Source organism: Mesoplodon mirus (genome assembly GCF_964341445.2).
Source record: "Mesoplodon mirus genome assembly, chromosome: 15".
In the NCBI taxonomy this organism is placed as follows: domain Eukaryota; kingdom Metazoa; phylum Chordata; class Mammalia; order Artiodactyla; family Ziphiidae; genus Mesoplodon; species Mesoplodon mirus.
Genome location: NC_138991.1, coordinates 65,255,007 through 65,275,105, shown reverse-complemented (window position 1 = coordinate 65,275,105; position 20,099 = coordinate 65,255,007). Strand labels below are relative to the sequence as shown.

Genomic DNA, 20,099 nt, shown 5'->3' with positions numbered 1-20,099 from the left:
CCAGGTCCGGCAGGCGGGTCAAGAGTACTCGCACAGGTGGCCGCACCCGGCGGGGCAGTGGGAGCTGCCCTCCAGCCACTTCATGATGTGCTGCAGGTGGCCGCCGTGACTGCAGCCCTGGCACCACACGAACAGACCCTTGACCACGTGGTGGCAGACGGCGCACATGCTGGCGCAGTGGTGGCACCTGTCGCAGACCCAGCCCCGGCTGCTCATGGGCCGCTTGCAGTGACTGCAGTTGACGTGCAGGGTGGTGGAGGCCTGGTTGAGGCAGCTGATGGCACGGCTGGTGCTGAGCTTGACCACCTGGTTGGACACATTCCAGAGGCAGAAGCGCTGCAGCAGGTCGATGTAGGACGTGTACCAGTGCTCCTGGTGGTGCAGGGAGGGGAGGAAGGAGGTAAGAGACCAGGGTTTCGGGCACACTGAAGAGCTTCCCCCAAGTGTGCTGGGCACAGACAGACGGGCGGGTGCAAGCGGGGCGTGCAGGGGTAGTCCTGGGGGTGGCAGCTACTCCAGGGAGACCCCCCACACCCTGTCACCCACCTGGGTCTGCTCGTCGATGTCTTTGCGCACGCGTTCACCCAGCACAATGAGCACGGACACGGCCATCTGCACGTCGCCCTGCTCTGCATAGAAGCGCAGCATATCGCACACCAGGGCACTGAAGAAGTCAGGCGGCAGGCGGCTGTCATACAGTGCGTGTGAGACGGAGATGAGTGAGAAGGAAGAGTCCACAGGCACCAGGGAGGCTGCATCTGCCTCACTGCCACTCACGTGGGGCGAGTCGGCCTTGTCTTGCAGGTGCTCAGGCCCGGGTGGGGTGTCCACAATCTCGTGGCGCAGTGGGAAGGCTTCCTGGGGCAGCACATACTCGGGCTCCTCGGCTGCGAAGCGGGGAGGGGGGGTAGGCAGGGTATGAGCCTCTGGCCCCGCCTCCTGGCCCCAGCCCTCCCCAAGCCCCTACTTACAGTGAGCATGTTCCGGGTCCAGCAGGTACAGCTCGTCATCCTCACCTTCCACATCGCCCAGCAGGTAATCGGCAGGCACGTCGCTGCCCTCGGTCTCCTCGTTATCTGCCACAGGGAGGGAGAGCATTGCAGGGCCAGCTCACTCTGGGAGGCCCCAGTCTCACTCCCATGAATGCCCTGCGTCTGCTCCCAGCCTACCTTCGTTGGTGATAAGCGTGGCTGAGGAGTCCAGCAGCACTGTGTCACTCCGTGCGTCACCCTTGCTGCGGTCCAGCCGAGTCTCACTGCCCAGCCCTGGGGCCATATCCTTTAGATTGAAACTGGAGGCAGGGAAGGCCGATGGATAGGTGGGCCCCAACAATCCCACCCTCTGGGGAAAGCCGCCCCCAGGTGTCTACCTGTTCATGAGTGGCAGGCCACAGGAACTGCCCTTGCCCACGCTGTGGTTGAGGTTGGTGGTGGACACCAGGCCAGGACTACAGTAGATGATCCGTAGCATGGTCCACGTCTGCGCCACCTAGGGGTGGGCACTGGTCACTCACGGGGGTCCTGTGTCCCTGGCGCCCCGTGCAGGCCCCCCTCTGCCTGGATGGAACCACAAACCCTCAGCTTTCAGCTGCCCCAGGGACCCAATGTCCTGGCCCGCCCCAGGTGGGAAACTGATGCCCATGGAAGGACAAAAACCCTAGCCTCGATCCTGTAGAGGCACAGAAAGAAACATGGAAATGAGCCTGGGGTCCCCGGGAGGTGATAAGCGAGGCAGTGTGGGCCTTCTCTGTAGGGCTGGACACCTCGGGAAGTCTAAGAGCAAGGATAAGCCAGAAGAGGGGGCTCCAGCCCCACAGCACCCCAGACCTGCATCCCAGGAATGGCATTGGCATCTGGCCCACTTGGGCCTCTGGACACCCTTAGTTACTGGGGCAAGAGCCAGTGGTGACCTCAACCAGAACTGAGCACTGAACTCAGGGCAGGGTCTGGGTGCAGCAGTCAGAGGAGCTCCCTGACCCTGCACCAAGGTCATGACCCTCAGCCCAGCCCTACGTACCTGGTTGCGGCCAAGCTCCCGAGCCACTTTTGCATTGTGGTCACAAAGCTCGGCCAGTGGCCGGCCAGCCAGGGCATAACGCTCAGCCGTGTCCACGAACCAGCTCATGCTACTGCTGCCAGGCTCCATCTCAAAGACACTGAGGGCACTGGAGGCGAGGCCTGAGAAGGGCTCAGCAGGGTCCAACTTGCGCTTGAAGAAAATTGGGTGGCGCCGATCCCCAGTGTAGGGCTTGCGCCCCGACTCAGTGGCCACTAGGCTCTCCTTGGCTGCGAAGGCCAGATCCCCAAAGAGACCATAGCAGAGGCCCTCAGGGTTGGCGCGCTCAACAGGCTGGCTGGCATCACGGAACAGGTGCTGGCATAGGGTGCTGTCCTTGGAGCCGGAAAGCAGGAAGGAGGGATCGTGCGGGTGGCGCCACGCAATGCCTGTTGTGACATCACGGTGCTCCTCAAACATGGCAGCTGGCACAAAAGGCCGGCGCACGTCCCACACGTAGATGTTGTGGTCCACCATCATGGAGCATGTAGCTAGGTGGTGGCGGCACTCAGGCCGCCACTTGACTCTGGCCACAGATGCAATGGTTTGCACGCAGTGCACCTCCTTAGCGCGGTGTGTGGTCATGTCCCAGACCTTTACCATCTTGTCACGCCCACCTGTGGCCAACCAGCCCCTGTGGAAGGCCCGTGAGGTCCTCAGTGACCTCTTTTGGGGTGGGAGGGCTCCCCACTCTGTCTCACAGGTCTTGAGGCAGTGAGAGAGCCCTTCCATAAGCCCCACCCATCTTGCCCCATTGCCCCGGCCCCCACCCCACCCCACACCTGTCCTCGGGGTGCCAGTCGCAGCAGAAGACAGGCCCATTGTGGGCCGTGAACATTCTCTCACAGCGGTCGGGCCGCCGAATGTCCCAGAGCTGCACGTTGCCGTTCTCAAAGGTGGAGGCGAAGGTGAAGTAGTCCCGGATGCTGAACTGGACGTCACGCACACTCTCAGACTGGCCTGTGGGCAGGACATCAGTGGAGGGAGAGTTGGGGGTGAGTGGGTGGGTGGGTAGCCTACAGGGACTCCAGGAGGGAGAGCAACCAAGGGGGATCCCTTGGAATGAATGTGGACTGGTGTCACATGCCTGCCCGTGGCGCAGGCCAGGAGGCCTAGAGGGTGGAGTAGATACTGCCAAGGCCTGCCTAGGGTGGACAGGGGCGAGGAGAGGCCTGGCAGAGCAGACACAATAGCCTGGGCTGGTAAGAGGGACACAAGACATTGGGTGGTTTTTGACACAGGCTCCTGGACCTCAATTTTCCCTGGATTCTGCACCTGACATCAGTCCTTGGGCGAAGCTGTGGTTGGCTTCAGGACCAGGTATCAGCATTGAATGAACAGGGGCCTCAGTGGGCCGAATACAATCTTTGGAGGCCTCAGGCCCACGGAGGCATGGATGGGATGCCCCAGGATTTGCCCAGTCCCTTCACCTTGAGCTAGAGCTGCCAGGTCAGCCCCGGAGCACTGGACACCTTGAGGGTACATGTCCACCCCTGTGGACCACCACACCAAGAGCCTCTGAGTGCAGTATCCAGCTTTTCCCCAGCACAGGTAGCTCCAGGTCTGTCTTAAGAAGCCCTCAGATTCTCTCTGGGCTCTGCCCTGTGCTTCACTTGGGCTCATCGAGGTGAAAAGGGAGAGCTGGCTCAAAGGGGGTTGTCAGGGAGCTGGGCCTGCTGGGAAGAGAACTGGGGGGCGACCAGGCAGTGCACCACTCCCCACTGCTTCCCTGGGCTGAGGACCCGGGAGGTAGACTTTGTGCAATGAGGTGGCCTGGAGCTCTGAGGCAAGGAAAGAGGAGACAGCAAAACAAACTCTCTGCTCGGCTGCCCAGGTGGGCTGTGGATCTGCTCAGGCCCTGCTCTCTCCCTGATCCCACACTCAGCCTTGATTCCTGCTGAACCAGTTTGCATCAGAGCTGTGATCACACTCCAGGTACCCCTCACACTTCCACCAGGCCTACCCTGCCCTGCCCCTCCCCTGCTCACCTCCACCCACTCTTCCAGTGCCAGCTCGGCTGGCTCCTCCTCCAGGAAGCCCTCTGAGAGCACATCTGAGGGCCTTTGATGCACACAGCATTTCTCAACCCGCCTAGACAGGCCAGCCACCTGCAGAGATGCACACCTGCCCGACCCGCCTCCAAGGGCCTCACCCGAGAAGGTGCTGACAGAGTCCTTCCTGCGAAGGTCGAAACACTTCATGAAGCCATCTTGGGAGCCACTGAGCAGCACGTGGGCCTCAGTGGGGTGGAAGCAGACTTTGTTCACCGTGCGTTTGTGCTCCGTAAACAGCTGGTCCTGCTTGTTGCGGGATGGCCGGCCCAGGTTCCAGGTGACCACGACGCCATTGGTCGCCGCCGTGGCAAGCAGGTTCTCGTCCATCTGGTGCCAAACAACATCTGCACAGCTCAGGTTGAGCGAGGGCTTGCGGCCCACACGAAGGTTCAGCTTCTCCACAAACTGCTCCTCCTCAATGGCATAGATCTTGAAGATGCTGCGGCCTGCCACGACCACCTGGGCCGCATCACGGCACACACTGATGGCGTTGGCTGGTGCATCCAGGTGGCAGTGCATGGTGCGGCCCGTTAGCGTGCTGCCACCCAGGGCTGTAGTCACGCGGGACATCTTCTCCATGGCTGCACAGGTGGTGGGGATAGGTCAGTGAAGGTGGCAGGGCTGGTCAGCCTGGGGGTAGGGACCTGTCAGTTCAGAGCCTTTACCCTGGGTGGTTCCTCCAAAACTGTTTAGTCCAGGGCAGTCCACCATTAGTCAGTCAGTCTGACAGGCAAATTCCATCACCCTGGCTGGGCAGTCAGAAGGCGCCATAGCTGCCCTGAGGCCAGTGAGTCCCATGTCTGACTTCTGGGGAAGACCCTACCTCGTCAGTCCCAGGCCAGGCCACCTCTCCAACCCCCCAATTGCCAGATTAGGATAGTCACTGGACGTTCGGTCAGTCAGTCCCCCCCGGGAAGCCAGGTGGTTCCCACCGTCCGCAAAGTCGGCCTCTGAAAGGGGGGCAGAAGGATAGAGGAGCCCGGAGAACACAGGCTATAGAGGCGCGAGGGACACAGAGGGACTTCAAGGACCGAGCTGTTTAAGGAGCCTGGGGGGCTCTGGCAGGACCGGAGGCAGGAGAGGCTGGCGGCGCGGAGGTTGTGGGGGAGCGGAGGCAGCGGAAACAGAGCCAGCCGAACGGAGAAGTCTCTCCTTCCGAGAGCACCCGAACCATTTCCTAAAATTGCCGGGCCGGGGAGGAACCGCCGCGCCGGAAGCAGCCCGTCTCTTTCCCGCCCCCCGCCGGACGTGGTCCTTTTCTTGCCAGCCCCTCGCCGGAGGCGGGTGCACACACTACAAAAGTTCCGGATCAGGGAGCTGCGCTGGTGGAGGCGGAGGGGTTGACCAGGACTAGGTTAGAGGGGCTCCCCCGGTTCTGCCTCGAGTGGTGGTGGGTTTTTTGTTTTTTTAATCGCTTTTTTTTTTTTTTTTTTTTTTTTTGCGGTACGCGGGCCTCTCACTGTTGTGGCCTCTCCCTTTGCGGAGCACAGACTCCGGACGCGCAGGCTCAGTGACCATGGCTCACGGGCCTAGCCGCTCCGCGGCATGTGGGATCTTCCCGGACCGGGGCACGAACCCGTGTCCCCTGCATCGGCAGGCGGACTCTCAACCACTGCGCCACCAGGGATGCCCCTATCGCAGTATTTTAATGCTAGTGCTCATCTCTGCCCCAAGGTCCATCAGCAAGTCCAGGCATCCCTAAACTAGTCCTGAATCCCTCCATCATCTCCGCCTCCTTTCTCGCCCTCCCCGGGACCCCAGGAGCAGCCTTCTAACGGCTCTCCCTCGGTTCCTCGTTCCCCCTGATCTGAACCCCGCCCAGCAGTCAGGTACCACTCTTTGGTCTAAGGTTCCCCCATAAGTCCCCACCGCGCTGAGTAAATCCCAAACTCCCGGCCTCTTCCTCTCTCCGCGCACCTCCAGCCACGGTGGCTTCTAGCCCTTCTTCCAGCTGGGCAAGCTCTTCCCTGCCTCATGGCTATCGCACGTTTTCGCCCGCTGTCCTCTCCAGAAGGACAGCTCAAATGTCCTTAAACCTCTTCAGAGTTCAGCTTAAATGTCACGTTCTTAGAGGCCTTCCCTGGCCACCCCGTCTAACGTGGCCTCTCCAGTCACTGTCACCTCCTCAGCGCTTGTCACAACCCATTCCTTTGTATACTGGTTATCATCTGTTGCACACGAGTGTGAACTCAACCAGGCAGGGATCACATCTGTCTCTGTCTCCAAGAGCTCGAGTGCCTGACCAGACCTGTTCACACAAGCGGCTCGGCTCAGTCAGTGACTCTGTGAGCCTGCCTTTCTCTCCTGGGTATGACCCCTGGTCTGTCTGTGTTGCACTGTGTGATCTTTTAGGACAGTGGTCCCCAACCTTTTTGGTACCAGGGACCAGTTTCGTGGAAGACAATTTTTCCAGGGACGTGGGGCGGGGTTGGCTGGGGGGGTTCAGGCGGTAATGTGACCGATGTTTCAGGTGGTAATGCAATCGATGGGGAGCGGCAGATAAAGCTTCGCTTGCTCGCCTGCCGCTCACCTCCTGCTGGGCGGCCGGGGGTGGGGGGGTGTTGCGGACCCGTTTTAGGATATCCCTGACCCATTCCTATCCTTAGTTACCCTGTGCATGAAACAGGCCTCATTTTTGCCCTTCTGGAAGGATGGGCTAGATCCTAGATATTTTGGAGGGAATGTTATGTGTAATGATTTTAGTGTCTCTCCCCTCCGAAGCAGTGAGAGGTTAGGGACCTTCTGTTGGTCGCTGCTGGGTTTCCAGTCCGGCACAGTGTTACCTGCACGTTTGTTGAAAGAACCAGTAAGTCTGATGAGGCCCAAAAATTCAGACTTGGGCCACTAAGGACAGATACACCTTCAGACACCAATTCAGACATGTGAAAAACCAATTCAGACATGTGTTTTTACAACTTTTTTAATATATATTTTTATAAACAGGTCACGTGATAAAATAGCACAAGAAACACTTACCAAATATAAGGTTATATCTTCCGCATATACAGGAGAATGAGGTCATATGTACAATAAGAAAATGATTTTAGGGGTTGGTTGGTTTTGTTTTCCTCTCTCCCCCTAATTTTTCCTCCTACAGTCGTTGGAAATATCACAGCTTCAGTTGCATTAATACTTTGGACAAATGGACAGCTGCCCCTCCCCACTAGGGAGCTGTGGGGAGGAGGGGCTGCAGAAACTGGCTCCTGACCACCTCAGCCCTGGAGCCTCTGGCCAGCGCTCCAGGGGCAGGGAAATCTTTGGGCTGTTGAACTGTTTCTCTTCAACAGCATCTCTCGCTCGCTCTTTCTCTCTCTCTCTCACTCTCTGGCTCTCTGGAAACTGGTTACTCTCTTCCAACCGGATGGGGGGTGGGGGGAGTGTCCCAAGATTGGATGTGGGTGCTGTATATCCTGGGGCTCAAGGTTGGGATGGAAGGGGGTCCCAGCCCCCTCCTTAGTAATTGCCAAGATGTGCCAGCACCCCCGGGACCTCCCAATATCTTGGGATTGGACAGAACACGGTGAACCCATGTGGACAAGTAGAAGTTTGGGAAGCTGGGGAGGGGTGTGAGGCTAGAAAGGAGCCCTTCCTCCTCTGGGTGTTGAGGGTGAGCTGGCCACTGGAAGATCGGAGCCGCTGGCTGGGGCCCCCTTTTCCAACTTCCACCTGACGGATACCTGCCCTGGGTGAAGTGTGATGCTGAGGGGCCTGGGCCCAGCTGGCTACAGGGGCTGCGGGGCAGGGTCCACCCAGGACTGCTCCCAAGGCCTGCAGGCCGTGATGGTCGCTCCAGCTTCAGGTCTCTCAAGGTAGCTGTACTACCCCTGGGTTGAGGTGGACTGGAGCCAGCTGGGCTAATGTTGATTATGCCAGGGTCACTGTCAGCCCAGCGGTCCCTCTCCTCATCCAATTCTGCCCTAGCCTGGCCAGGGCCCAAGGACCTTAGGCCTGTGGATGGGGGTGGGGCGAGCACGGCCTGTCTCACACAGCGGCAAAGAAGAGGTGAGGTCGCTGGGGTCAGGCTGGTATGAGGTGGGGGAAGGGCGGGTGGGACTTGGGCTCCTGGGCGGGCCATGGCTTTGGCGGCGGCCTGTTTCCCCTCGCACCCCTCGGAGGGCTCCAGGCGCGGTGCAGTGGAAGATGCGGGAAGCCCTGGGGCCTCCTCCGGGCCCCTGTGTCCTGAGGGACCCAGCTCCCCTCAATCCCCCTGGGCCCTGCCAGGGGTGGGGGGGACAGCGGGGAGACAGAGCGGGGTGTGGCGGGGAAGGTGGTAGGCGCGGCCGTCTGGCGAGCTCAAAGCGCCCGCAGGACCGAGCCCCAGCCCCCCGCACCCAGCGGGCGGGCAAACGATGACGGCGGCTGTGGCGTGGTGGAGGGCGGGCGTGCAGTTGCGGGTGCGAGGGGCATGCACAAATTCCCCGAGCGTGCGTGCGTGCGCGGGGCTGACCCGCCCACCGCCCTCCCTGCTCGAGGCGGGGCCGGGAGGAGAGCGAGGGGCCGAGAGGCGGGGAGGCCCCGCGCTACTCGACGACGAGGCAGCGGGGCAGGTGCTGCGAAAAGTACTTGAAGAGCTCGGGGGTAGCCCCAGGGCAGTTGGTGAGCTCCAGCTCCTCCAGCTCCTGCAGCTGCACCAGGCCCGACAGCCCGGTGGCGGTCAGCAGCGGACAGCCTGCGTTGGGCGGGAGGCGGGGCGGCGGCTGAGTGGGCGCGGCCCGAGGGCTCCGGAGGGCGGGGCTGGGGGAGGGAGCTCGGGGGCCGGGCAGGACCGGGCAGGACCGGGCCGGGCTAAACTTTGCCCGGCGTCTCCGCCTTCTGACTGGGACTTGGGACGCAGCGAGTCAGCACCAGGTATGGGTCTGCACAGGGGACCCGGCAGGGCTGGCGGAGTCGGACTAATGGGGGTCGGTGGTCACTGTCCAGGAGGACGGCAGGGGGGGTCTCACCTGCCAGAGACAAGAGACGCAAACTCCTCATGGCCAGGAGGTGCTTCAGCCCGAAGTCCTGCACCTGGGCGGGAAGGCGGGGCGAGTTAACTATTTACGTTCGCGCCCCGAGGGAGCCCCACTCCTGGGGTCAGGCCATAGGGGGCAGGGGGTGGGTTCAAAACGGGGGTTCTCAGCTCCCCACGGAGTCGGTGAGGCCCTGGGGACTCTGCGCTTCGCTTACGTCGGCCGCTTGGGTGTGGAGGGATCACAGACTTCCTTACAGGATCTGAGCGGGCCGGGCGCAGGCCAGCGGCTTGTCTGGGTGGGAGCTTTCCCCGTGCCCCCCACCTCCCCTGCCTACTCCCCAATCTCTGGAGGCATGGAGGGCTGATACCTGGCAGCACCATCGCAGGTAGAGGCTGCGAAGGGACGACATGGTGGACAAATAGCTGAGGCCAGTGTCCGTAATGCGTACACACCTGTGGTCGCAACAGAAGGAGGCTGCCCACCTTCAAAACACCCGACCCCTTCCTCCTTTTCCCGAAGTGTCCCGGGCGTGAACTCCCCTCCTGCCCCAACATGCCCCGCCCTTTCCATAGCCCCGCCCCACCAGGCTCCGCCCCCACCTGACCCCTTGGTGGTATTCCCTACTGGGGGGACATAGCTCAGCCCTGCTCTCGTGTTATAGCCCACACTAGGCAGGCCTCTTATGAGGGCCCCGCCCCCCCTTGCTGCAGCCCTACTCTAGCTATAGGCCTGTCCACTAGTCCATTAGGCTCCCTGCTTAGAGATCCGGCAGGCCTCGCCCAGCCCTGCCCTCCATGGCCCCGGGGTGGGGGACGCGCACACCTGTCCAGCACGAGCTCCTCCAGGCGGTGCAGGTCGCAGGCCACGTACTCGAGCGCCATGTCGGTGATGCGTGGGCACCACGAGAGGTCGAGGCTGCGTAGCTTGCGCAGGTTCTCGGCCACAAGCTCGACACCATCGTCGGTGACCTTGGAGCAGCCAGAGAGGCTGAGTGCGGTGAGGTTGGGCAGGCTGTGCACCACGTTGACCACGCCGTGGTTGGTGATCTCCCAGCAGGAGAGCAGGCGCAGCGTGTGCGTGCTGTGGCCCTGGCGTGCCGTGAAGTAGGCCAGTGCTGTGTCCGTCACGTGGTAGGCCTGTAAGCTCAGCTCAGCCAGGTTGGGCAGCAGCTGAGAGATAGCCGCGATGGCGTCGTCGGCCACGTTGATGCAGTCGCTCACACTCAGCGAGGTGATGCGCGCGCTCAGGCTGGACCACAGCCCAGCTTCGGTGAAGTCGTTGCAGCCTGACAGCTCGAGGCGCACCACGCCCTGCATCTGCTCCAGCATCACCTGAGGGCGGGCAGGCGGGCAGGCGCGGGGGGGTCAGGAGGCCCCGACCTCCCCCTCGCCAGGGAGCAACCTTACCAGGTTTTCCCCAGACACGCCCCTTCCCCCAGGGCGTGGTGAGGATGGTAGGAGACAGGGCAGAAGGAGCCCTCCGAGGGGCAGGAAGCTGTGTTCTTAAGCGTGTATATGGTGTAAACATGCATCAAGCTGTATTCTGACAAGTGCACTTCACAGTGTGTTCATTACACTTGAACAACATCTAAAAGAGGAGGCAGGGCACAGGGGGCCCGGGAGTCCAGGGCCTGGCCAGAGCAGGTGCTCAGAGCCATAGGTGTTCATGATGTGATGTTAAGAGTCCAGGTTCTGGGGAAGGGGCTGCCTCCACAGCTGCTCCTCTGACCTTTGCCCCTGTTCCTCCCACCTCCTCCAGCATCCTCCCTACCCCATGTGAGCTTCTTGGGCATGCATGGCCTCGCATTTAATTGACTGCTTTGCTGTTGCTGTCTTGAAATTCTTAGTCATCTTTGAACAAGGAACCTGAATTTTCATTTTGGTCCCCCAAATTATGTAGCCAGTCCTGCTCCCTCCACCCCAGAGCTACACTCCTCCTCAGGACACCGACCCCACCCTTGGCTGCTTTGCTGCTTGTGCGCCCAAGGTTCTTCCTACTCCCCCCACATGCTGAGTGGCTGCTGCCTGGCCCTGCCCCCCATCCCTGCCCTTCTGGGCCAGTGGTGGTGCGCACCTCCAGGCCGGCATCAGTGATGGTGGAGCGCTTGAGGCTCATGGCCTTGACGCCCTTCTTGGAGAGGGCATAGTTGTCGATGAACTCACAGATGTCCAGGTCAGAGACACCAACCAGGCAGAAACCCTCAAAGCCACGTGCTGCGAAGCCCTGCAGGTTCACGAACTCCTTCTCACCTCCAGGCAGCACTGTGTAGAGCTCCTTGGCATGCAGCACAGGCGTGAGGCCCGCCCAGAACTTGGGCTGGTAGAGCACACGCCTCCAGGCCTTGCACACCTGGGCCAGCACGCACCTCTCGCAAGCTGAGAAGTACCAGAAGAGGCCATTGAGGATCTTCTCGTCTGTGGCCAGTGGCGGCCGCTCTACCAGGGGCCCGGGCACTGGGGCTAAGGCTGGTCCACCAAGGGGGAGCCCTGCCTGGGGGCACAGGCCCCCGGCCAGAGCAGCCCGGGGTGGTGGAGCAGCCAGGCTGGGTGGTGGGAGGGTGGGCGGGGGTGGCTGGCAGGGGCGGTTCTTGGCAGCCGGCGTGCCCTTGGTGATGCTGGCTGTGCCCAGGCCGTTCGGCTGGCCTGGCAGCTTCACCAGGCCATTGCGAGGCAAGCATGGAGGCTTGGGGTCGCCGTCGACGCCCGGGCTCGACATCTTCCTCGCTCGGTCTGCAGACAGGGTCCAGGAGAGGGTAGTGAGTCTGCTGCCAGGGCAGAACTGGACTCCTTTCTATCCATGGGCGTCCCCTCCCATGCCATTCCCAGAACCACCCAACAGAAAGGATCTGAGTGTAAGTCCCTCCCTCCCTGACTGAGCAGTTACAGGAAGGCAGGGCTGGTCATGACCACGACACTCCTTGAGCACCTACTGTATGCACTGAGCTCAACCTCCACCCACTCACAGAGCTTTTCGATACCTAGGTACTGTGGATCCCATTTTACAGATGACAGAACAGAGGTGGAGGGACATTCCCCCATGACTGCTCTCTTTACCTTTGCTGCTCACCATCAATGTCTGCCAGGCCTGCCTCTGCTGGACAGGGGCTGGGGAACTGAGGGTTTGGAGCATTCTCTGGCCACTCCTCTGGGGGGTGCCTGCGTAGCTGTCTGGAGTGGTTTGAGTAAGCCATCTGAGACTCACATACTAGCCTCTGAGAATCTCAGTGGCTACAGGAGGTTCTGTGGCTCAGAATCTACCCAGAGAAAGGGCAGGTGTCTTCCCAGGGTGCTTACCGTGATGCCAGCACAGTGAGCCCCGCACACATACTGTTTCTTTAATCCTCCACTCAACCCACTGAGGACGATGATGTGATGACTGTACCCACTGTACAGATGAGTAAGTCATGGCTGAGGCAGCATGAGTTGCTTGCCTGAGGTCATAGTAAGTGGTGGAGCCAAGACATGGACACTGAGCTGGCTGTGGAAGGCTGTGTGTAGGGAGCTTCCCACAGGGTGGGGGCTGAGACCACCCCCCAGCTCCCCTCCTCAGGCCTCCAAGGCTGTGAATGGGTGGCAGAGGGCACTGGGCACAGACGACCCTGGAGAGAAGGGGCAGCAGGACCCCCACAGCGCTACCATCTGTCCCACATTCCGGATCTCCTGCCCATCCCCACCTCAGACGTTCAGCGAGGAAGTAGCATACCCAGTGGCTCACCCCACTCTGGCTGTGTGGCTTTGGGGAGCCACTTCCTTCTCCAAACCTCACTTTCCTCACTTCAAAGCCTGGGAAGTGACGATACTGCCCCACGGGACAGCATGTGACAAGGACTACGTGCAGTGCATGGCTCATAGTGAGCTTGCTGGCCCAAGGGTGAGCGGACAGGAGCCCCCAGGAGGGAGGGGAGCCAGTGGTCCTGCCCTGCTCTTCCCAGCACCACACCCTCCACTGGCGTCCAAGCCCTGGACAGGACAACACTTGCCAGTATTCCACATCTGGGGAGGGGGTGCATCCTGGGCTGGGTCCAAGGGTCTTACTGTAACATGTGGCCCTCATGGCTGCCAACCAGCTTTGGGTCCAGAGGCCTTCCTGCCCTGGTAGCCATGAACTTCCAGGCTGGCAGTCCACCCCAGGGCCTCCCTCCCCAGAGGAGGCTCCCACACCTTGGCTGCCCCTTCACTACAGCTCATGACCAGGTGGTAGCAGCCTCACACTGGCTGATACACGACATCCCTGACAACGTTTGCTGAATGCCCGCTGGGATAATTGTGTATTTCAACCTTACAGCAGCCTGGGTGGGGGGCACAGGGGAAAGCACTACTGTTACCACCGTTTTCAGATTAGGAACTGGAGGTTCCCAGGAGGTACAGTTCGCCCACACTGGCAGGGGTGGCCTGACATGAGGGCTGCCCGATATCGCTTAATGCCAGTACATAGGAGGGGACCATCCTGGGACAGCAGTGCCTCATGGAGGGACAGGATGAAGCCCACAATTGTCCCTGCCCCACTCCTGGGGCCAGTGGAGAGGCTATCCTGGCAACTCCCTCCTGCGGTTTGTGCTGGATACAGAGGGGTAGCCCCAGCCTGAATACCTTCTGTGTCCCCAGAGCAGGGCACGCCGGCTTCCTGCAGAGCAGGCGCGGGCGGCCTGACGCCCGGCGGCAGCACCATGGACAGCGCCCCTCCAGCTGTTTCGCGCGGGCTAGGAGGCCAGGCCAGGCCCGGCCCGCTCCACCACGGACAGCGGCGGGGTGGGGTAGGGAGGGGTACGCCCGGCAAACCCAGTTCAGCTGGAGCTGGGAGGGGCCCTGGAGGCTTGGGGTGTGGGGCGGGGGGAGGAGACGCCTGCTCGGCTAAGATCCGGAGGAGGAGGCGGCGGAGGCGGCACCAGGGGAGAAATAACTCAAGAGCAGTGCCGATTTAGGTTGAAAATTCTCCCAGCCATGGGTGTGCACGTGGAGCGCCTGAGTTGGGGGGATCACGTGTATGCCCCGGGCATCTGCGGGGCTCCCTTGCCGTCCCCCACAGGAGCTCACATTTGCATACACCCACAGTCCCATCCCCACCCTCCAGACCTCAGGGTGGAACTGGCCCATGGAAAAGAGTCCACAGGAGGGAGGGGCCATGCCAAAGATGGCCCTCAGCAGCCTGTGGGGCGTGTCCAAGGCCTGACTGCCCCTCATCCCACACCCCATCCCCGGCCAGAAGGCACTGGTCAGCCTATTGGTCAGCACCACCCCCATGCCCTAGGTTGGAGCTGCCTTCCCACAGAGGCGGTCCTGCTGCTCCCCAACCTTGTCCATGGTCTTCCTGTGCTCCAGCTGCTCCTCATCCTTAAGCCTCTGACCCAGCCTGAGCCCTGGCTCTTTACCTCAAAACTAGAAACAGCCACACCTTAGCCCAGAGGTCAGGGCTTTGGGAGAATGCTCACTGTTCACTTCGGAAATGGGTCTGCCTGCCAGTTAGGCAAGAGGTCCCTGGGGGGCTGGGATGAGGGCCCCTCTGCCTGGCCCTGACCCTGGCCCCACCCCCCCCAGCCAGACGGGTTGAAGAGCCTCCCACCTTCTTGGTACCTGCCCCCGCTGTACCCAGTGGGGCCAGGAGGACCTGCTTGGATTTTCCTGCCAGGATGGGGCAGGGGCAGCTGCCAGTGCACTGGGGACTACTTCCCCTTTAGGGATAAGCACCAGGAGCTAGCGCCAGGAAGAGAGGCTTTTAAAATAAGATGGCCAGGCTTGCACTATTCTTAGCCTCAGCCCCTGGTGTGTTGTGTCTCTGTGTGGAGTGGAGTTCTGGGGGAGGCCTCCTCCTGGGATAGGCTGCAGGGGCTCGAGGGTCCTGGGTTCACCCCAGGAGAAGGAGGGAGGTGATGGTCACTACTTTAGTTGTCTTGTCCTCATCAGCCTGAGCCAGAGCTGGATCAGGGTGCCACTTGGGAGAGCTAACCATGCCTCTGTGTTTCCCCAGCAGACTCATGTGTAGCATGGGGTGGGGGGGTCCCAGGGGCTCGCGGGAGGACTCCAGACCTTGGTGGCTTCCAGGCTAAGGGTCTGCAGATTGCCATGCTGGGGCTTCATAAGGAGCTGCCTCTTCTGCAAGTCAAGTCACTGGGCCCCGAGACCCAGCAAGTCCATCTTACAGCCTCACTTCTGGCCCCTTTCTAGTCCTGACCCTACAGTTCAGCCAGACCCTCTGTCCTGCATTCCTCCTCCCCTCCCCTCTCTGCCTGGGCACATGCCGGTCCCCCTGCTTGCTCAGTAGGCCTCCCTGCTCCGTAACCCTGCCAGCTCCTTCTCTTCCACCCTTCAGTGTGAGCACTGCCCCTGCCTCTCCCTGGGGGACCCCCAGCACTGAGAAGGCATATCCAGAGTCTCCGCCATCACATGGATTATCATCACTGTCCACCTGTCTGCCTCTCCTTGGCTGGGGACTCCTTGAAGACAGACAGCATGACTACTGAGTGGCCTCTGAGTGCTTGCTGAATGAAAAGAATGGCAGTCCATTTATCAGGGTCATGCAGAAAGGGGTGCAGCTGACAGAGGCCCAGGAGGCGAGATGGAAGGCAGTCAGTGGAAGAGCTGTAGCTCAGCTTGTCAGTCCTGGTTGTGACAGACGCCAGTGTCCATAGGGGAGGGAGGGGTTGGTGCCAGAGTCCCTGAGAAGGCTCCCAAGACCCTGGGGCTTGGGGTGGGCCTTGCCGTTATTCAGACCTTCGGGAAGAGGACAGCTCATGTCTCCTTTTTGACTGAGTCCCCCCACCCCCACCTTGAGAGCTGCAGAGTTAAGGAAGCTGGCTGCCTGTTCCCCATAATCTGGCCAGACCCAGGGGGCAGGGGACAGGAAGCACCAGAAGGGAGGGAAGCCTGGTCCTGCTCTGCTCTTCCCAGCACCACGTGCCCCCCCCTCCCGCCCACTGCTGGTCTGAGCCCATCAAACACTGCCTGACCACAAGTGGGGAGAGAGAGGCTCAGAGAGTGAATTTTCAGAATTGTACAAAGCTGGGATTTGACCCCAAGACTCAGACCAGGCATGGTGGCCCAGAGGGCAATCCTGGGCCCCCACCAGCCTGCTGCTGACTCCTTTCTCTACTCTGTTCTGCTTCAGTCCCTGTGCCCTCCCAGCCTGGGTCCCTTGGCTGGGGTCTCTCCCAGCGTGCCCCTGTCATGCCCCTGCGCTCCTTCCAGAGGCTGCAAGCTGATGTCAACCACTGGGACACTCTTTTAGATTGCTCATGCCCAGGAAACCCCCCACTCCTCATGGCCCTAAGCTCAGAGGTCTCTTCCTCCATCCCTGATGCCCCCATGTAATGCAGTGTGCCCTGGATGCTGGGGGGCCCGGCCCCAGTAGAACCTGCACTGACCAGTTCTCCCTGCCAGCTGAAGACCCTGGAGCTGGGCAGGGCATTAGTAGTCAGAAAAACTCACATCAGGTCGATCTGCAGTGGTGGCCCCAGGGGCTGGGGTGACAACTAGGATAGTTTGGGATTGGGGACACAGCGCAGGCTGACAAATTCCATGACAAGCCCTGTGACTCAGGCACATTCACATCCCTGCCACTTGGCACACGTCCTAGCAGCAGCGCTCCTCTCCCGCCCCCAGCTCGGAGATGCTTCTGGGGTGCGGGCTGCCCCACCCGTGCATTGGGGGATCTGGGAAGGGAGCACGTGGGCCTCAGGAGAGACCTGAGTCGGTGCTCAGCAGACCAAGTCCTGAGGCCAAACTAAGGGCGGTTCAGCCACGTGGGGCCGGGTGCCTCAGGGGTGGGTGTTGGGCTTCAGTCCTCATCTTGGCCTCTCTGCTCTGAAGGACCTGAGCCCCACAAGGCCTAGCCCTGGGGCATCTAGTGCCTCAAACACTGCCAAGGGAAGGAATGCGGCCTGAGCCCACCCTGGTCTGGCTAAGGCTGCTCCCGGGCCACTGGTAGGGAAGGTTCTGGGCCACCCACTTACCCCATAGTGCTTCCTTTGCTGCCACCATCGCTCTTCCCCTGAGCCAGCCCTCTGAGACACAGCAGCAAGCTCCCACGTGTGACAAGATGGGGGCTGTGGACAGCTGACAGTGCCAGCCAAGGAACCCCTTCCCCGACCTCTAGGTGAGGTGTCTCCCTGGCTGAGTAGGCCTGCCTGAGGCCCAGCTGTCTTGAGTGTCCCAGGTGCCCTGACCTCGGGGCCACTTGTTTCCTTCTGAGCAGTGGGAAACAGGACTCATGCAAGTGCCCTGGAAGCGGGTGTGAGCTGCAGGGTGGCATCTGTCCCATGAACCTCCCCAGCGTTAGAGGTGCCCATAGGCCTCCCAAGGCAAGGGGTGGTAGAGGTGGGGGAGCCAGGCCAGGCCGTGGATGAGGCAGGCACTGGGCCAGATGAATCCTGGGGTCCCTGAGGGCTGAACAGCCCTCCCTGCTCTGCCAGCGTTTATGACTGGGGCTTGAATTTCCCTCCTCCCCAGACAGCACTCGGTCCAGCCCTGTGGCCACCTCCTGCCAAGCCAGTGGGTCTCCATCAGGCCTCTGCCCTGGCCTGTGGGACCCCAAACCTCTCAGGGTCCTGAGCCAGCTCAGGCCTTTTGCTCCAAGGCTGCTGTCCAGTATCCCTCAGAGGAGTCTGCTGGAAGAAAGGGCCCCATGCCCCACCTGGCCCCAGGGAGGCCTGTGCTGACCCTGGTCAGTGGGCCCTCGGAGGCGGCAGGTGAAGCAGCATCTGCCATCTGCTCTCTCCGTGGAGGGAAGGCTTCTTGTGCAGAGGCTGGGAGGGGCTGGAGGAGTGGCCACTGGGCAGTGGGTTCTCTGATGCTCCAACAACCAGGCCTTCTCTCCTTCTGGGGTCATGGGTGGGGACTCTCCCCACCCACTCAAACTCTCAGAAGGACAAGACCCTCCCCCAGCAGTCTCAGGGTGCCCAGTTCTCCTTCTGGGGCCCTTCAGCCTTGGACATCGCCCAACCCCTCCTCCAGAGCCAGGCACGTGGCCAGCCCCCTCCCTTCGCCTTGTCTTCCCACTGTGGCAGCTCCAAACAGGGCCAGGTTCAGGTGTCCAGAGGCAGATCAGCCACCGGGCCACGCGTTCACAAGCTCCTCCTGGAGTGTAATTGTATATAACACCCGTCTCACAGGGGCAGGGGCTCATGGTGCTGGGGTGGGGAGCCCAGAGTGCAGTGGGGTCCAGGACCTCACCCAGCCAACCCAACTGGGGTCCTGCAATTCGGCTTCCACAGGGGAACAGCACAGTGGCACCGACACCCAGCCTTGGTCCAGTTGCCATGGGGATCGGGCCTCGACCAGGCCAGCCACTGGGGTGAAGGGCTGCGGGAAGGCCTGGCAGGGCTGAAGGCCCAGCTGCAGCAGCCAGGGAAGGGGCTGCGGTTACGTAAGCCCTCCGGGGGTGGCGGCGACGCTGTCCCAAGCCCCCTCCCCGCCTCGTCCTCATTGTGGCCTCCGCGGTGTTGTGGCCTGGCCCCCTACCCGCCCTGTAAGCCTGGCCCGGCACACACACCTTACCTGGGCCCGGGCTCCTGGCTCATGCCACGCTGTCCCCCGGGCGTCCTCCCGTCATGGGGAGCCCGGCATGGGCACCGGCGAAGCGGGGAGGCGGCCGAGGTGCTGGTCTGGCAGGCAGGGCCCGGCCGCGCCCCGCGCCCGGCCTGGCCGGGCCCCCTCTGCCGCGCCTCGAAGAAGAGCTCCCGGGTGGGAGAGGATCGGCCGCCCCGAGCCTCCCACCGGGGAGGCTGAGGCTGTGCCCAGATAAATAAGGCCGCTTTGCAGGGAGCCGGGCGGGCGCCTCCTCCCTCCCCTCGCCCTCCTCCTCCCCGCCCTCCTCCTCTGCCCTCCTCCCCGCGCTCCTCCCCGGCCGCCGGCGGCGCCGCGCCCGCCCCCCGCCCGGCCTTACGCGCCGCTCCCTCGCGCGGCCCCGGCGCCGGTAGCCAATCCGGGTTGGCGAGCCTGGGCGGGGGCGCTGAGGATGCTGAGCCCCGCCGCGCCCTACCGCGCGCACAGCGCGCTCCCGCGGCGGCGCGCGCGGGCACGCGCCAGACCGGCCCTCAACCCCGCTTCCCCTCGCCACGGGCGCCCGCACAATAACAAACCCTGGCGCACGGCGGGGCGGGGAGGGGAGAGGAGGGCAGGGGAAGGCGGGAGAGGGAGGAAGGCGAAGGAAGGGCTGGGCGCGCAAAGGGAGAGCCGGGTGGAGCGAGCCCTGCCTTTTGCGGAGCCGTGGGGACCCCGAATCCTGCGGGGTGGAGAGGACTCGAGCTCTTGGGCGCCGGCCGTCCGACGCTTCCCCTCCCGGCCCCTCTTGCGGAGCCGGTGGCCAGGCCCCCTGCGCGGCCCTCTCATCTCCCGCGCACCTGCGGGGTGCCAGGCCCAGGAACCTCCCTCAGTGAGGAGCGCAGTTGCACACCCGCAGAGCCGAGAAACAAGAGACCAGTAGATCATTTCAGAGAGTGACGAGTGCGGTGAACGTTCAAGAGGGCCACGTGATGGTGACCGCACGAGGTTGGTGGTGGGAGTGGGGCTCCTGAGAACAAGACTCTTAAACTGAGTCCCCCAAGGGTGAGAGGGCAGAAGAAGTTGTTCAGGAAGGGATGTGCAAAGGTCCTGAGGCCTAAGGAGCCAGGCAACTTCCCTCTGGAATGGGTTGGAGGCCTTGGTGGTGGCAGCTTTATAGGGCAGGCTGGGGGGGGGGCAGTGGGGCCTGGTGGGAGGGTGTGGAGGGTGTCTGGGCCACTGGGGATGCCAGGCCTCCCAGCAGGCTCAGGGCAGAGGACAGAGGCTAATATTGCCCATCCTGGGACCTCCTGGGAGTGGAGATGGCAGAAGGACCAGGTGCAGGGAGAGCAAAGCTGGGTTTTTACACCAGGGAAAGAGCCTCAGGGCAGAGAGGCAGCCCCCCCCCCCCCAGAGCCTTAACAGAAAATGAAACCAGCTGTTGTTTGCAACATTTTGATAGGAAGCAGGACCCAGTGGTGCTGGTGTGAGGTGAGGGCAGTGGAGGGGGAGCAGCCTGGCCTGTCCCTGGCTGGTTTGGGGGGGTGCCACTCTGGCTGTGTATG

General features: G+C 61.9%; 2 protein-coding genes across 3 annotated transcripts; both read right to left on the bottom strand.

Moving 5' to 3' along the window:
• Nucleotides 1-18: 18 nt before the first annotated feature.
• On the bottom strand, nucleotides 19-6,943 carry WDR24 (WD repeat domain 24; the record flags this gene model as incomplete). Its single annotated transcript, XM_082645653.1, has 8 exons — nucleotides 4,208-6,943; nucleotides 2,838-3,015; nucleotides 2,017-2,689; nucleotides 1,370-1,488; nucleotides 1,170-1,291; nucleotides 972-1,076; nucleotides 547-887; nucleotides 19-372 (listed from the first exon to the last, which is right to left on the bottom strand). The coding sequence occupies exons 1-8, from the start codon at nucleotides 4,686-4,688 to the stop codon at nucleotides 19-21; spliced, it is 2,373 nt and encodes a 790-aa protein (XP_082501779.1). The 5' UTR covers nucleotides 4,689-6,943.
• Nucleotides 6,944-8,629: 1,686 nt separating this feature from the next.
• Nucleotides 8,630-18,581, bottom strand: FBXL16 (F-box and leucine rich repeat protein 16; the record flags this gene model as incomplete). 2 transcript variants are annotated; one of them, XM_082643508.1, is made up of 6 exons in its annotated part: nucleotides 18,550-18,581; nucleotides 11,135-11,790; nucleotides 9,884-10,392; nucleotides 9,429-9,513; nucleotides 9,053-9,116; nucleotides 8,630-8,778 (listed from the first exon to the last, which is right to left on the bottom strand). In XM_082643508.1, the coding sequence occupies exons 2-6, from the start codon at nucleotides 11,774-11,776 to the stop codon at nucleotides 8,630-8,632; spliced, it is 1,449 nt and encodes a 482-aa protein (XP_082499634.1). In that variant the 5' UTR covers nucleotides 11,777-11,790; nucleotides 18,550-18,581. The 2 variants fall into 2 exon arrangements, with proteins under 2 accessions (XP_082499634.1, XP_082499635.1); XM_082643509.1 differs by lacking the exon at nucleotides 18,550-18,581 and having other exon boundaries at nucleotides 11,135-11,823.
• Between the last annotated feature and the right edge of the window lie 1,518 nt (nucleotides 18,582-20,099).